The 16,275-nt window shown below is 53.1% G+C and overlaps 7 protein-coding genes across 7 annotated transcripts; 5 read left to right on the forward strand and 2 right to left on the reverse strand.

The window, feature by feature from the left end:
• Positions 1-1,096: 1,096 nt before the first annotated feature.
• On the forward strand, positions 1,097-1,366 carry LDX57_005521 (uncharacterized protein; the record flags this gene model as incomplete). Its single annotated transcript, XM_046087207.1, has 1 exon — positions 1,097-1,366. One exon carries the CDS (start codon positions 1,097-1,099, stop codon positions 1,364-1,366), a length of 270 nt encoding a protein of 89 aa, XP_045943174.1.
• A 409-nt stretch (positions 1,367-1,775) lies between these two features.
• Positions 1,776-2,222, forward strand: LDX57_005522 (uncharacterized protein; the record flags this gene model as incomplete). The annotated part of the gene is made up of 1 exon (XM_046087208.1): positions 1,776-2,222. One exon carries the CDS (start codon positions 1,776-1,778, stop codon positions 2,220-2,222), a length of 447 nt encoding a protein of 148 aa, XP_045943175.1.
• Positions 2,223-2,263: 41 nt separating this feature from the next.
• Positions 2,264-2,965, forward strand: LDX57_005523 (uncharacterized protein; the record flags this gene model as incomplete). Its single annotated transcript, XM_046087209.1, has 1 exon — positions 2,264-2,965. One exon carries the CDS (start codon positions 2,264-2,266, stop codon positions 2,963-2,965), a length of 702 nt encoding a protein of 233 aa, XP_045943176.1.
• A 276-nt stretch (positions 2,966-3,241) lies between these two features.
• LDX57_005524 (DUF3433 domain-containing protein) lies at positions 3,242-7,800 on the reverse strand (the record flags this gene model as incomplete). Its single annotated transcript, XM_046087210.1, has 3 exons — positions 3,242-4,085; positions 4,159-5,224; positions 5,277-7,800. The coding sequence occupies 3 exons, from the start codon at positions 7,798-7,800 to the stop codon at positions 3,242-3,244; spliced, it is 4,434 nt and encodes a 1,477-aa protein (XP_045943177.1).
• Positions 7,801-9,129: 1,329 nt separating this feature from the next.
• On the forward strand, positions 9,130-10,704 carry RTG2_1 (retrograde regulation protein 2; the record flags this gene model as incomplete). Its single annotated transcript, XM_046087211.1, has 1 exon — positions 9,130-10,704. One exon carries the CDS (start codon positions 9,130-9,132, stop codon positions 10,702-10,704), a length of 1,575 nt encoding a protein of 524 aa, XP_045943178.1.
• A 399-nt stretch (positions 10,705-11,103) lies between these two features.
• On the forward strand, positions 11,104-12,876 carry thiA (thiamine thiazole synthase). Its single transcript, XM_046087212.1, has 3 exons — positions 11,104-11,256; positions 11,314-12,032; positions 12,090-12,876. The coding sequence occupies exons 2-3, from the start codon at positions 11,696-11,698 to the stop codon at positions 12,746-12,748; spliced, it is 996 nt and encodes a 331-aa protein (XP_045943179.1). The 5' UTR covers positions 11,104-11,256; positions 11,314-11,695; the 3' UTR covers positions 12,749-12,876.
• Positions 12,877-13,685: 809 nt separating this feature from the next.
• Positions 13,686-15,501, reverse strand: LDX57_005527 (SGNH/GDSL hydrolase family protein; the record flags this gene model as incomplete). The annotated part of the gene is made up of 10 exons (XM_046087213.1): positions 13,686-13,985; positions 14,067-14,303; positions 14,359-14,418; positions 14,472-14,565; positions 14,619-14,701; positions 14,782-14,902; positions 14,960-15,012; positions 15,079-15,115; positions 15,190-15,196; positions 15,300-15,501. 10 exons carry the CDS (start codon positions 15,499-15,501, stop codon positions 13,686-13,688), a joined length of 1,194 nt encoding a protein of 397 aa, XP_045943180.1.
• Positions 15,502-16,275: the final 774 nt, after the last annotated feature.

The raw sequence follows: 16,275 nt of genomic DNA on the forward strand, positions 1-16,275 counted from the left end.
CCGTACCAAAATCGCAGTCCTGCCACAATCGTGAAGCCTTTCCAGTTGGGTGCCTTATCATCAAAGGTTCGAGCGCAAACCACCACGAAGATGGAAGTGTATCGTCCCTTCAGCGTTTCGGAGCAGCCAGGCAACCAGGGACCCGAGCGGAGGCGCCGTGAATATGTGCTCTGACGCGAACTTTGTCCCGACTGATGGCCATGGTCTTCACTGCCAGTTAGACTCTTCCTGGATGCTCAAGACATTGGCACTAGCGGTCTGCGATGAGGGCATCACAGTAGCTTGGCGTCATTCGAATCCGACATTCATGATGTTTAGTTTTCCGTGTCCCCCAAAACCGAAGTGACCGATGGTGCCACGCTTGTCAATTCACATGGCCAAGTCGTTAGATTGACTTCAACCACTCCCTTCTTCTGATTCTGATTGAGCGCCACGATCAATGGCTAGGCCGGTACTACCGGCTGTCGTGCGCCCCTGCGACAGAGGAGTGAGACCGACTGGGCGAGGTGAGAATCGCGCATTGGAGGATTAGCACCGGTGTCAACATGACGGGGATGATGTCCTGCGCTAGGAATGATTACCCCAAGAACCAATGGAGACATTAATGAATTAATCAGTCAGTCGATCGGGGGTGGTCCACGACTTGAACGGATAATCTCCAGTGTCTCCCCGCCTTTCGCAATTCAAGCCTTCGCCAAGACTTTCGCCGCCATTCTTGTTTCATCTGCTCGCTGTTTCTCTCCTGTCTTACACTGAGTACAACTCTTTTGCTCCCATGCTTCTAAGTCCTGCATTTCCCCCTGTCGAGCTGCATACCCCCTCCGTCTCGACCCAATCTCTCCGATCCATCCCCGATCGAATCCATGCGAAATGCGCGGGCGACCTCGCCTGTTCCATACATGGCGTCACAAGTGGAACACGCTATTCTGGTTAACTTTGTCGATCCCCCAATAGATCCAATAATGGGTCACATCGAGTCATCCGTCTGCAAAACCCCCCCGATGGCTGGTGCACTCATTATAAGACCCAAGCCCGTCGCCGCGGGCCAAGGATTTGCAGCTCGTTCTCGATTCCCACGCTTCCTCCACCTCTCGACATGGGGTTCTTTGGTAAAAAGGACGGATCCCTCGACCCCCATGCCGGTAGCAATGCGCCGGACGACGATATCAGAGAAGCTCCGGTCGTCAGAGACCCGGAAAAGCAATTGCCGATTCACGATGACGATGTCCAGACCGCGTTGCCGCCCATGCCTGCGCCGTCGATCGACATCGACCCCGCTGTAGAGAAACGACTGCTACGAAAGCTCGATTGGAGGGTTCCGACGCTGCTGGGGTTCCTGTGTAAGCCGGAAACGCTTATGCTATGATCATTGCGCGCCCAACTAACGTCGATATTGACAGATCTACTTTCTGCGTTGGATCGGAGTAATATTGGGTTCGTGATTCCTGAATTCTGTCTGGCGAAGCTCTTGGGACTGACGTTTGGCGAAACCCAGGAATGCGAAGATTGCTGGAATGGAAGATGATCTTCACCTGAGCAGCGACCAATACTCATGGCTACTCACGATCTTTTACATCTCATACACGGTGTTTGAGTTTCTCGCATTAATGTGGAAAATAATCCCACCTCATAGATGGGCTGCGATCACCGTGCTGACATGGTAAGTTTAAGGCGGATAGAGTTACCGCAACGCCTTGTAACTCAAGCTTCGTTTAACAATAAACTTCAGGGGTATAGTTGCCACATGTCAGGCCGCCGCCCAGAACTGGCAGGGCATGATGGCTCTGCGGTTCCTCCTTGGTATGGGAGAAGCCGGATTTGGTCCCGGCACGCCCTTTCTACTCTCCTTCTTCTACCGTCGACATGAATTGGGTCTACGCTGCGGTCTATTCGTCTCCTCCGCTCCTTTAGCCAATACTTTCGCCGGTGCGCTGGCCTACGGAATCACATCCGGCCATCCCAAGCTCGCTAGCTGGCGACTTTTGTTCCTCGTGGAGGGGATTCCGTCCTGCCTGGCCGCCATTCTGGCCTGGTTCTTCCTCCCCGATCATCCATCCACCGCTCGATTCCTGACCGAGGAGGAGAAGGAAGTTGCCCGGGCCAGATCGATCCAGCGCAGTGGCGACGGAGAGCGCGTCACTGGAGTCGACTGGAAGGATATAGGTCGGACTTTGTTGGACGTGAAAGCCTGGCTTGTTGCCGTACGTTCACTCCCAAAATAACCTCATGGACTGCATGGAAGCTAACGGGAGAAAAATAGTTGATGTACTTCAGCTGCAACGTCAGCTTCTCTTCGCTCCCCGTCTTCCTACCCACCATCCTGAAAGACATGGGATTCACCTCGATCAACGCACAGGGCCTTACAGCTCCGCCCTACTTTCTCTCCTTCCTTTTGACGATCGCAACTACTTATATAGCCGACCGATTCCAACAGCGCGGCCTGATGATCGCCTTCCTATCCGTCGTAGGCGCCGTCGGCTACGTGCTTCTTGCCACCTGCACCGCCGTCGGAGTTCGTTATCTAGGCGTGTTCCTCGCCGCAGCGGGAGTCTTCCCGTGCATCGGAAACATCCTCCCGTGGTCCTTAAGTACGTCTCCCCTCGTCCATTCCCATCCTCCCCAAAGAAAACCACTAATACAAATACCACCGCCAGACAACCAAGGCTCCGACACCCGTCGCGGAATGGGAATCGTCATTCTCAACCTCATCGGCCAATGCGGCCCCTTCCTGGGGACAAACGTGTACCCCGAAACCGACGGCCCGCGTTACATCCGGGGCCAATCGATCTGCGCCGCGTTCATGTTCTTCACGACCATTCTGGCGCTCTCCCTGCGGACGCTGCTGGCGTGGGAGAATCGTCGATTGGACGAGAAGCATGGGCGATTGGGAGAGGGAGTTGGGGATGATAAGGCGGAGACGGTGGCGCGGGAAAACTATGGCGCTGCGTTTCGGTATGTCTTATAGGACTGGCTGGCTGTCGAGTTGGAACTGCATCTGTAGCAGTATGTAGTTATGGTTGTGGTGGTTATCAGTCGGGCTAGATAGGTTGGGTTGGGCTAGGTAGTTTTTAACGCAGTTTATGACCTCTTCTTCCTTCCCTGCTTTCCTTTGAATTCCCTGGTCAGAAACCATGTTAGATGGAATAGAAACCTAGAAAATAGATCATAGAAAAAACATGAAAAGATCGTGACATTCGATATATTCGTTAGGTTTGACTAGAAAGTATAGCACAGTACATGGCTACTTCGGTCTGGCTGCCACCTGATTCTCCGTCATTTCCCGATCCTCTGTGGGACCATCCACCCATTCGACCTCTGGACCATCAAGAATCTGCCTCTCCAATTCAATACCCCATCTCATCTCGCCCTTATGATCCAGGAACCACCCCAATCTCGTGCGCAGATTCCCGGTATCCGCTGCCGATACGCGACCGGCTTGGATTTCCCGGACCACTCGGATCAGGTTGTCGCTGCCGGCAATCATAACTAGAACGTCACCCGGGCATTCGACGTTGCGCATCATGCGGCCCAGGAACCGCCGTTGGAGGAGCGCCACCACAGCTGTGGTGAGGATTAGCCAGCCGAGAATGCCGATGCTGAGCCATACGGCGACGTCGTTCATGCGCATGAGTTCAACGCGGCGAGTTGCGCGTGCGGTCACGGTGCGGTTGGTCTGGGAGATCGGGTGAATGACATCTTGAGTCGCGACGAGTTTGGGGCTGGACGTGAAGATACTGTCGACGGCTGGAGCGAGGTCGTGTGGTAAGCTGGCGTTGATGGGCTGGTAGGCCCAGCTGCCGGTTTCCAGAGAGATGTTGTTGCTTGCGAAATGCTGGAAGAAGGTCGAGAACGTTTTGGAGGCGTACTTGGTGAAGGTATCTGGATCGATGAGAACAGAGGGGTCTTTGCCTGCGAGTGAATACATAGAGTACGTCATGAAATCCATGTTGAGGCCATTGGTTTCGTCGCGGATTGTGTAAGTGTTGTCGTCTGTGTTTTCGGTTGTGAAGCCTATGACGCGGTTGCCTGCGAGGTTCAGAGTGCTGGCGGCTGTGAGCATAGACGACATGAAGAGACGGCCGTAACTGAGGGCGAAAATTGTTAGCCACTACCATATTATATGGTCCGGGGGTGGCATGAGGATGAGCAACGTCTTACCTTATGGTTGTGTTGAAGACCAAGTACCCTAGCTCCTCTGGGTCTCTGTGCGTTCCATTGTGGATCAAGAAGTTATCCGAGAAAGCATCATCCATAGTCTTTGGTTTATCAAGGATATCAAAAGCCTGAACATCCCCGGTGCTGGGATTAACCGTGATTCTCGCATTGGCGCTTTCAACCAGAGGCATGCAGTTCATCACGACAGTGTTGGGTGGCTGGCTGAATACAAGACGTTCCATAGGATCAGAGATGCCCTGAGTCAGGGTAACAGACGTAGCAGTGCCAGTGAACCATTTCGCCGTGAAATTATGCTGCCAGGTCCGTGGAGTCCACGTATATGGACTAAGGTTTGGGGACCAGTAGCCAACCGCAACAGTCGAGTTGGGTGGACTGCTGGTTGAATTACCGCAGCATATTATCTGAGAAGGATTGACGTATATGGAAGTACAACGCTCGCAGTTAGTCCAGTTGCGTCCTGGCTCGGGCGGGAAGATCATGCTTGGAAAGTCCCGATTTCCATAAGGTGCTCCCAGTTCAAACCCCGAGACTCCCTCTGGGACAACAGTATCGTTTGGTCCTGGGTTCCACAGAGACATCCAGGAAGAGAGATTGAGAAGGCCTTTCGCATCGTCACTGCTGCACTCAATACGGCCGCGGATGGCAGGTGTAATAAAAGAGACATTGAATGGAGATGCGTGCGTTGCGCTATGTTGGTTCAAATTGCGCCCAAGAGCTGAGGCAGAAGCATTTTTGCCCACGCTCGACAGGGAAGTGGTGGCGTTGCTCAGATCCAGCGGGACAAAGCTCCAGCCGTCTTTACTCCAGGCCGGCTGGGAGCCGTTCAAAATGAGTTGGTTTGAAGCAGTGTACATCCAATGCGTCGAAAGGTTTTGGAAAAGGTCTCCCACAATCCTCGCCGCGTACTCATCAGGCTCATGGTTGATTTCCGATTGCCTTGTCTCAAAGAGAAACGGGATCCGGCGAATCTCCAACCCACGCTGAAGGTTGAGTGTCTGCGCGATATTGCCAGATTCCCGTTCGAACAGTGCGGACATGGCTGTGGTGACTAGGGTCTAGTTAGTATAGATAAAGAAACGCAAAAGATAAATAATTCCTACATATTGGCGTCAAGGTCGCTCCAAGCGTGACCAAGAATAATAGCCAGTGTCGATTTCTGGCAGCTTTGACGGCTGCCCACACCCAGTAAGACGACTGATATGACAGGCTGATGCCCTGCGAAAACTTGGGCCGACCATTTGACATAGCAAGAAATGGTTGGAGGCGGCGAAAGTTGTCGTCGATAGAACTCCACCACAGGCCAATTCCAACTGCTATCAGGGTTGGGATGATGGAAAAGGGTGCCACCGTTGGAATGCTCTTATTGAAGACTGAGATATTGGCTTGATAGACAAAGAATTTCTGGTACAGCTGAGACCCCTCGGCAAAGTGGTACAACACAGCGATACCGACGATGACTGCGGCGAGTGATATCACCAGACCCAAAAGAGTCGCGAGACGAAGCACACCTGGGACCCAAGTGGATGGCCGAGCGGCCTCAGACTTTGACATTTCGGGAGATGTGGCATCGGATTCCAAAGGATCACGGGGTATTTCGGAGAGGATCTGAGGCTCAGTCTGGTAATGGCGCCCTTGCAAGAACTTCTCCATTTCCTTCGGCGGAGTCACACTGAGGCCACCGAAAGATGACCTGATGCTACTGTCATGTGTCACTAGACTAGCCACCTCGGCCGTGGTGGCAGGGTCATTCTTCAAGTTCAAAGGCCTTTGTCGTAGTCGAGAGCACCGCCAAACAACAAGCAAGAGACAGAAAGAGAGAAAAAGAAGAACAGCCAGGGCAATAGCAGGACCCTTGACAACCACTACCCGTTTCTCGAAGGCAGTGATTTGACCATTTACAGGGACCGCTTCAGACGCACCCTGATGAGTGACCGACGCCTGCAGTGCTTCGCCGAAAAAGCGTTGTTTGACCTCCGCAGCACGCTGGATCATGTTCGGGTCATGTAGTATGTCTGTCATGTTGAAACCGTAGCTAGCCCCAAGAAGAATCGCAGGCCCACCCAAAATCGGCATGTCATTCTGGTAGAGCATTGAGATCATGTAGCTCGCCCAGTAAGGGTTGAGGGCAAGCTGTTGCAATTGCGTGGTGTTCAGCAGCTTTTCAGGAATAAGAGTCTTCTTTCGATCATACTCGCTTTCATCAAAAGAAATGGAGGGTTCGTTGCTTGATAGATCGACTGAGGTCGTCACGTTGGCCATGTAGTACTTGGTAGTGCAAAGATGAGCACTGTAGGCTGCCCGTGGCTTTTTGGCCCATGACTCGCTCAGAACCAGGATCTCACGCCCCCGACAGTCTCCCGTGTTATTGACCTGGTACGAATCCGAACCTGGGTCTACGTAGGGCAGATAATTGGTGTATATAAATGCCGATGCGTTAGACCAGCTACCACCGCCGATACCGAACATGTTATTCCCTTCAACATGGAGTCGATAAGTGCACCCAATAGGGGAAGACCAGAGAAGAGTGATATCAGTTTTATTGTCATAGCCAGAAGTGTGTTCCAACTTCATCTTGTCGCAGGTGAGATTACTTCTAAACATGGTTGTCTCAACCTGCCATGACTGAGAGGAAGCCGACGACAAGGACCCAATAGGCGCAGTTGGCCAATCGGCCGGCCACACGGGAAGCATAGTGTAGCTATCAGTGACCCACGGGGACGTTGTCACATTCTGGAGGACGTGGCTAATTGTTCGAAAGCGAGTGGTGCGATCCGTATCGAGGGGCAGAGGCGAGTTGAAATGCGGCGTCAGGCGAGCGAACTCTCTGTTGTGCGGGACGGCCACATCTTCGGAGGTCAGCAATGCTGATGACAGAGGCGAGATAACAAGAAACCCCAGAATGTTGACTAGCGCGGCGCATGTGAGAATCCAGCTTCGAGAATGGCCTCCATTCTTCTTTTTGGAAAGACCATCGTGGAGGGCATTCCACCACATCCCCGGAGATTGGAGAATACTTGACGATGCCGCTGCCCCTTCAGGTCGTGCCAGGCGAGCGTATGGCTCTGTTCGCTTTACATCATCAAATAGCATAGCCGTGAATTGTATGTAAATCACGGCCACAAGGGTTGGACTGAATCTCCAGCCAAAGAGAACTGCGGAGGAGCCATGGTCTTTCCCCAGGCCGTAATTTGTCTCAGATCGCCAGAGCAAGAGAGCTATGACCAGGCATAACGCCAAAGCAAGGATACTCAGCAAACCCAAGTAAAGATGTCCGAATGTACGAGGAAGCCAAGTTGGCAGGTAACCATGTTTTCGCTCTGTCGACGGACCAAGAAGATACGGATCCGAGTCTGATGGGCGCGCAGACTGAGAGTCTGCATCTCTGGGGGCACTATGGAATTGCGAGTCGTCTCTTGCCTCCAGGTTGGGGCGGTTTTGGCGACTATGATCGACATAAAGGTATTCAGGAGAAGGGCTACGCGCCCTGTTCACGGCGTCATTGTTTCCTTCCGACCTCAACGAATGGAGCGAAGAGACGTCCGACAGCGAAGCCGTGGAGAAATCATTTCTGCGGGAAGCTAACGATCGGTCGTTTAGAGCGCCTGGTTCCGACGGCAATACCATGTTGAACCTTTCAGACGGTCGATGTTAAGAGACATTTGTCAAGCCACGGAAGGATGGAATGTGTTATATGGCCCACCCATGCTTTAAAAAAGATGCGAATGTGCGAGGCTGTCCGTCCATTACTACCCGAAGCAGCGTTGCTACTAAAAGGGACGTGCATTGATTTGGGGGCAGTGACCGTCGCGACACCATACATACCCTGTAGGAGCCGCTCCCTGCATAGCCAGGCAGCTTTTGAGGAGTGCTCATACAGCGCATTGGATAACTCCCGGCTCCATGGCACCACGATGTCCGTGATTCGCCCAACTTCGCGTTACAGAATAAGGCCAAGGGCGGGTAGAGCGATGGCGATGGGCGGCTGTGCTCGGAAGACCGTTGATCGTTTCACTGTACGGTGTAGGTAGTTTCTTGGGGTGTGTACATACTCGGTACAGCCTTGTGCGACAGACCTGTACGGGGTAGCAATGGATCCTTCATATTGATAGACCAGACAACAGACTCCTTCAGGATCAGGCCTTAAAAAAAGAAGCATCTCCTCATCTCATCATCCAAATCGGATGGCTGAGACGGGCTCACTCACTTCCTCGTTTCATCTGTCAACCAGACAAGAACGGCCCACACTATTGAGCGGTTAACCGGCAGGAATGACTGGACTTGGGGCCTTTCCAAGCTTAGCATTTTGGGGGCCGAAGTCTGAAAGGCGGGTGGAATTTGTTGTTTAGCGCTGAAGGCGGGCTACTGTCAATAATGAGGATCGGCATTGATCATGTTTGTTTCTGCAGATGAATTCGGCCGTTGGAATGAGGTGAGAATTTCTTTTTCACTCCATAGAAATGGGCAGATCAAATTTGGACCTGCTTGCTTGTCAAGAGATGTGTAGGGAGACAGACGAAGATGAAGACGAAGATGAAGACGAAGATGAAGAAGAAGAGGAAGAAGGGATGGGAATTACAATACCGTACAGATCGGTACCACAATTCGGCCAATTCTGGGGAGAATATCTTCAGTATTATTGATACACGGTACCACAGTGTATTGTCTGCTGGATGACTTCGCCAGCAACGCCTGTAAGCCTGCAACGTCCCTTCATACTCCTAGCAATCTCCGTGTATCCTGGTCAGGAGATACTCTTAGCTCTATCAGATATCATGGCTGTGAATGCAGGCCCCCATCCCAATCTCCACGGGATTGTAGACATGGGAAGGTCCGTATAGTCCCCGGCACAGTCCAGATTTCCCCCACCATCTCATCCATGCCCAACCCTGACAAGAGCACAGCAATGGGATTCGGTTCTCCATCACCGACTTGTCGCCTGAAACCGCTCGGGTCATGCCGACGGTGTTCCAGGATCGTGCAGCCATCTCACTGTACGATGCGCAATTCTCCAACTCAGACGTGCGGGGTCCTATACCTCAAGACACGATGATTCAAGTCGTGGATCAACTGGCACAGTTCCAGGCTACTTGCGAAGACTTTGGTGTGCTGGCAGACAACATCCACGTCCTAGCGACAGAAGCAACCCGAACGGCTCCGAACTCGCAGCAATTCAGAGCCCTGATCAAGGAGCGTACCGGGTGGGACGTCCGCCTTCTGTCCAAGGAGGACGAGGGAAGGATTGGGGCCTTGGGAATCGCTAGTAGTTCAAAATCCGTCGCGGGCCTCGCGATGGATCTAGGCGGTGGTAGCACGCAGATTACGTGGGTGGTTGAGAAGGATGGAATCGTCTCGACCAGTCCCAAGGGGTCCTTCAGTTTTCCCTACGGCGCGGCAGCATTGACGAAGCGCTTGGAGCAGGCTAAGCAAGAGGGCAAAAAGGCAGAGAAGGCACTGGAAGAAGAAATGATCGGAAACTTCCAGGACGCCTTCAAGAACCTTGAGGTACCCCAATTCACAAAGGATCCCAACGAACCATCGAATCTTTACCTCTGCGGCGGAGGGTTTCGCGGCTGGGGCTACGTTCTCATGGCTCAGTCCCAAATTAACCCGTATCCACTGCCTATAATCAATGGGTTCCGGGCCAGCAGGGAATCCTTCCACGATACGGCCTCCGTCCTGGATGTGGTCTCAGATTCCGACGACAAGATCTTCGGCGTGTCCAAGCGCCGAGCGTCCCAGATCCCGGCAGTGGCTTTCCTGGTCAACGTGATCATGGATGCATTGCCGCATATCACGCACATCCAGTTCTGCCAGGGAGGTGTGCGCGAGGGATTCCTGTTCGACACGCTGCCAGAGGAAGTTTGTGCACAGGACCCCGTCGTGGTTGCAACCCGGCCTTATGCACCTCCCTCAGCAGACGCGATCAGACAGCTCCTGTCATCAGCCCTGCCGACTTCAGCATCGTTGTTGGACTCTCTACGACCCCCCGATTCCTTCTTCTCCGGTGTCTTGATGACCCTCGCGAATCTACTGTATATTCATTCCCGAGTGCCGCGGGAATCGCGTTCAGCCGCTGCACTACACAGTACCTCGACGGGTCTCCTAGCCTCGGTGAACACGATTTCTCACGTTGAACGAGCACTGGTTGCGCTGATTCTCTGCGAGCGCTGGGCAGGGGACTTGGCACCTGTTGATGAACTCTACCGACGCCAGCTAACTGAATGCATCTCGAAGAAAGAGGCATGGTGGTGTCGGTATCTGGGGCGAGTAGCCACCCTCATCGGAGACGTCTACCCCGCGGGTCGTGTACCGGCATCCAAAGGAAGGATTCAGTTGGAAACAGAATGGGACACCGTCACTAAGAAAAAAGAGAAACGGGACCTGCTGCGTCTGCGAGTGAAATGCAACGTCAACGGTCCTCTGAAGAACGAAGTCCTGCCCGAGAAAGCGGAGAAGATTGAAAAGGTCGGGAAGAAGAAGAATCAAACCAAGGGATATGGCGTGAAAGTGGAAGTTCGCGTGTCCTAGTCCATGCTTATCATTTGTTACTGCTTTGATAGAAGCAGTCCGACGCATTACGACTTCATAAGTACTTAAATCCTAGATGCCGTGTTGCTCAGCCAAGAGCAATGCCAGTTAGCACTTCCCCAGCTTGATTAGTTGAGAGATTGGACTTGAGGGGTGCTTAGTTGTATATGTACTCCACCATCGACGTCATTGGGCGGCAGGAGACCGTATGGAGGATTAGTAGTCTGGAGGGTGAGCTCACCATGACACATCGGGCGTACAAATGGGTCTGTTGGGATTGGAGCCAGATGGTGCGAGTTGCAAGGACATAGACACTAATCCCTAAGGACGAGAGTGGTCCGGCGAGAAGAGGAATAATAATCAATCGAGTCACCGGCGAAAGTCAATTAAGCGGCCGCGGGGTCCACCCGTGACCCGTCAGTATAAGCTATAAATGCCCCCCCCTCCTCTTCTTACCCCGCCATCTTCTTCTTCCCTTCTTTTCTTCTTCCATCGCGCTCTTCATCGACAGAATTTCTCGCTCATCTATAGTGTTTCTTTGCTATCGACCAAGTCCTCCTCCCTAGGATTATGACCCTTCCCAGATGGAATAGGCTGACCGTTATTCAGGCACAACCAACCAACCCGCAATGTAATATTCACCTTTTCGTGGCCCCCCTTCCAAGGGGCCTTTCGAATGAAAACAACGATGGAAGTCATGGAATTAGCCTTTGGCTGTAACTTCTGATCAAGGTATCTCAGGTAAATTCTGGGCGTGGGCCGGTGTTCGTTCCCATCCATTGGCACACCAACCTGTGATCGTTCTGGACTGGGTTCTTTCGAATCTTCGTCCAGCGTAACATCACACGATTGGTGGTCAATGGCTTGGGTTCGTTCTGAGATTATACGGCGTAACTTGATCTGGACAATACCAGCGAAAGGATCATGCCTTCCCTTGTTTTCTGTTTCCCCCGATTCATGGAATGGCTAACAGGGAACAGCTTAATCCACAATGTCTCCTCCTGCTGCTATGTACGAACCCAACGTGGCCCCTACTGGCCTTAAGGGTAAGGTCGTGGTGCCGGAGACGGTCACTGCCACTGGCACTGCTCAGACCAAGCTGCTGGACCATTTCGGCAGCAAGTGGGACCAGTTCCAGTTCGCCCCGATCCGCGAGAGCCAGGTCTCTCGCGCCATGACTCGACGCTACTTCCAGGACTTGGACAAGTACGCCGAAAGTGACGTGGTCATCGTCGGCGCTGGATCCTGTGGTCTGAGTACCGCCTACGTGCTGGCCAACGCCCGCCCCGATCTGAAGATTGCTATCATTGAAGCCTCCGTCTCTCCTGGTTCGTGAGAAAATTCCAGAATATCATGGGCTCATGATGCTGACGGGTTACCAACAGGCGGCGGTGCCTGGCTCGGTGGCCAGCTTTTCTCTGCAATGGTGATGCGTCGCCCTGCCGAGGTTTTCTTGAACGAGCTGGGTGTGCCCTACGAGGAGGACGCCGCCAACCCCAACTACGTGGTGGTCAAGCACGCCTCGCTCTTCACCTCGACCTTGCTGTCCAAGGTCCTCTCCTTCCCTAACGTCAAGCTCTTCAACGCCACCAGCGTGGAGGACCTCGTGACTCGCCCTTCCACCAACGGCAACCCCAAGGAAACCCGCATTGCCGGAGTGGTCACGAACTGGACGCTGGTGACGCTGCACCACGACGACCACTCCTGCATGGACCCCAACACCATCAACGCGCCCGTCATCATCAGCACCACGGGCCACGACGGCCCCTTCGGTGCCTTCTGCGCCAAGCGCCTCGTGTCCATGTCCACCGTCGACAAGCTGGGCGGCATGCGCGGCCTGGACATGAACTCCGCCGAGGACGCCATTGTCAAGAACACCCGCGAGATCGCCAAGGGCCTCATCATCGGCGGCATGGAGTTGTCTGAGATTGACGGCTTCAACCGTATGGGCCCGACCTTCGGAGCTATGGTGCTCAGCGGCGTCAAGGCCGCCGAGGAGTGTCTGAAGGTCTTCGATGAGCGTCAGCGCGAGTGTGCCGAGTAAACCGGTGCACTGACTGGCAACTCGCTCGGGCAAGGAATTGTTTCCTATGTAGGGGAACCTCCCACAGTCTAGTCTTTCTTTTATGACCAGGAATGAAATCAGGGAAATTGATGAAATGACCCATTTGAGTACAGGTTGAAGATCCGCTAGTTTCAACTCATCGTCGTAGTTTGTAACAGTAACATAAAACCAACCCTCCAGATAACCAGAAGCAAGGGAGCAGCCACCCTCACACATACCGCAATTAAACCTGTCTCTGCTGCCCGCAGATCTAATCTGTACGTCCCTGGTTGTCTGTACTCTGTCCCCTTACCGGTCGCAGACACAAACCCCAACCGCGGTACCTCACCGACATCCTCCTCACCTACAACGGTATGTTATTGTAGATATTGACTATACCCGGAAACTACCTAAACCCGCGTCAAACCAGACGAATGTCAAAACCGAATTAAATCTTTGTTCAAAAATTCCCGGACTATGTATATATGTATGTATATCATGCCCGTGCGTAATCACTAATCACAGTATCTTGTCTTATGTATGTTGCCAGAGAAATGAACACGCAGGTAAATACATCAGAGTAATCAAAATGGCTGAAAAAAAAAGTCTATGAATGAGAAAAAGAAAGCCAAAGCAAAATGAAGACATATGTGAAATCAGCGCAAGTATGTATGTAACATCCAAAATCAAGTCCTATCCAATCAAAATACACCTCAATATAATAAGGAGAACCAACAGAATCCGAATAAGGGGTTGTTGAGTTGTTTAGTAGTTGTAGTTGTAGTCTTTTAATTGAGAACTGATATACATGAAAAAAGGGTCGTCGGTATCGGCATCGGCATCGGCATTCGGTGTTGGCACAGCCTATTCCGAAGGATGGGAGGGAGATGATATGAAAAAAAGGGCGGGTGGTGAGTCTAGACTCTGTAGTCCGTGTCTAGTACTGCTGCATGTTGTTCCAGTACTCGGTACCGTGCTGGACTTCGCCCATGGGCTCGAGGGGCCATCTCATGATCATCCGGGTCCATTGCAGCAGGTGGCTGGCCAGCTTGATGTGGCCGACATCTGTGGGGTGGTTCTTGGGGTTGATGTCGTTGTGCTGCAGGATACCGGCGGTGTCGAACCAGTGCACGAAGCCCTTCTCCTTGTAGTGGTCGTGGACGCGCTTGATCTCGGACTCGTAGACGGAGTTGGGGACCCATTCGGTTCCGGTCTTGGTCCAGACGCCCCATTGGGTCTGTTTTCAGTCAGCATGGCAAAGAGAAAATCGGGTAAAAGGGCTTGTCATCGAAGCCGAAAGAGGGGAATGCGAACGTACCATAACGATAACGATAGCCTTGGGCCAGATGCCGTGAATATCGTCAATCAGACGGATGTAGTCGTGGTAGAAATCGGGGCCCGAGATTTCGTTAGGCGAACGGTGGTCGTTGCCACCCATCTGGATGACGACCAGATCGGCGTCTTGGTCGCGACGGACGTCGAATTCTTCGGGGTCGTGGTCGTACATTTCACGAGCACGGGTACCGGGGTCAGAAGCGCGGTGCCACCACCAGGGCTGTGTCGAGTTAGTGAGGTTGCATAGCAGAGCGGGAAGGGAGATGTATGTGTACCATGCCGTGAACGCCTCCGCCGTAGCACTTCATGTCCGCAAGACAGGCTCCGGGATAAGCCTGGTAGATAATTCGTTAGATCGAACAACATGACAGGAGGTGAAAATACGAACCGTAATGTCGAACTCCACATTCCCGAGTCCAGCTCCGTAGAGCCAGGCCCACGAGGAGAGAGTCTCGTAAGTGCCATATTGTCCGGAAGCAAGACTTCCAACGATCAGTACATGATGACCAAACAGACGAAACAGGGCAACACTCACGATCCACCAATAATTTCCACTCGGCGCTTGAAGTTTTCAACCTTGTTGAGGTGCGCATCACTGGCAACAGAGACACCGGCGATCTGAGCTGTGCACAGACGGTCAGCAGGGAACGATGCCACTAAAAGAACAGGTTGACTTATCCCCGGCCCCAGTTGGTCACTCGCAGCTCGAAAATCTTGGGGTCTCCGACGGGCTTATCGCCCATGTCCGTGTCGGGCGAGACAAATTGGTAAGTGGTATCGGCGGTCACGTTCGAGAAGAGCCAGTCGAGGGAACCGATACTATGGCACCAGTTTAGTTGATCGGAGCTTGTACTGATCGTATTCGGCGAAACCTACCGATAAGCCACCAACACTCCCTCCGTCGTGTGTTCACCGAAGCTCACGGCCAACTAAATGGCGTTAGTTCATCCGGGGATCCCAGACCAGAAGATGTCCACAAGAGGGGAAGAACATACTCGGTCGCCAGTAAATTCGGTTTTGATGCCGGGGGCTCTGCTCGAGTTAGTGACTGTCGGGAGCGAAGTTCTGTAGACTGCACGAGAGCGCGAAGGAACGGGGAGACGTACGACCACCCTGAAAGACAGAGACAGAACACGGTCAGCCAAAAACATCCAGACAGATAGGCAACGAGCGGGAAGCTCGCGGAGGGAGCACGGCAGGCAAGAGGGTTACATACAACCGATATGTTTGCTATCCCAGCGGCCCTTGTAGGAAATCTCCGGGGCACCGGCATCGTAGTTTCGCCAGGAGTCGTCGAGCGAGATGTTCGGGGCCTGGCCGGGCCACGGGTTCAGTCTCTCCTGGCCATTCTCGAGGATGGTGGCCGAGGCGAGTAGCGAGGAGGAGACGAAGGACCAGAGAAGAGGAGCGAAGCGCATTGTCACCGGAAGTAGGATGGAGAACCGGACCACATGAGAGGAGGGACAAGGACGGGAGATTTTAAAATCGCAAGGCGCCCGGCTGAAAGAAGTCGTGGCGCTTCTCAGCCGGGGGAGTCGTTGGCCTGAGGCTCCACTGCGGTCTGGCGGGGGCGCAGGGCCGAGTTTGGGCTTTCCCTATTGGTGGGACTGCTTGGATGACGTGATCATGCCGAGCGTTAATCTATTAATATTTATTTGATAGCAGTCCAGATTCTGTCTCAAGTTGTGTTGTGTGGTGCTGTGTTGTGGTCAATCTAATGAATCTATAGTACAAAGTATAGCCAGAATCCCCATCCTCAGGCATACCTCAGAACTCGGGACTCCCCAGACCCGACCAGACACATGCCAGAACTGGATAGAACAGTCGCCTCAGGCCGATCAAAACCCCTTTTTAAGCCAGGGTCTTGGGGGCCACTTTTTGTCTACGTCTGATTGGCCCGTCACCCTCCCACGCGGGGGTCGCAGCACGCGTGCCAAGACCGGAGGCAGGGGGTGCCGCCCAATCAAAGCGGGAAAAGGGGCGGACGACGGAGCCCTAATGGGCGGAAATAGGAAATAGGGCTGGCGGCTGCTCAACCTGAGACGTTCCTTCCTGAAACTGAGAGAACAGGGATCTTCTCTGCCTTGCAGGGAGGCCATCACCATCTCTCTACGGAGTACGGAGTACTCCCTGTCAAGTCACCATTGATCAACAGGGGGGTCATGTTTGTCTGGAACGACACATATTGCCCT

This window comes from Aspergillus melleus, assembly GCF_016097325.1.
Source record: "Aspergillus melleus strain CBS 546.65 chromosome Unknown contig3, whole genome shotgun sequence".
Classification (NCBI taxonomy): Eukaryota; Fungi; Ascomycota; class Eurotiomycetes; order Eurotiales; family Aspergillaceae; genus Aspergillus; species Aspergillus melleus.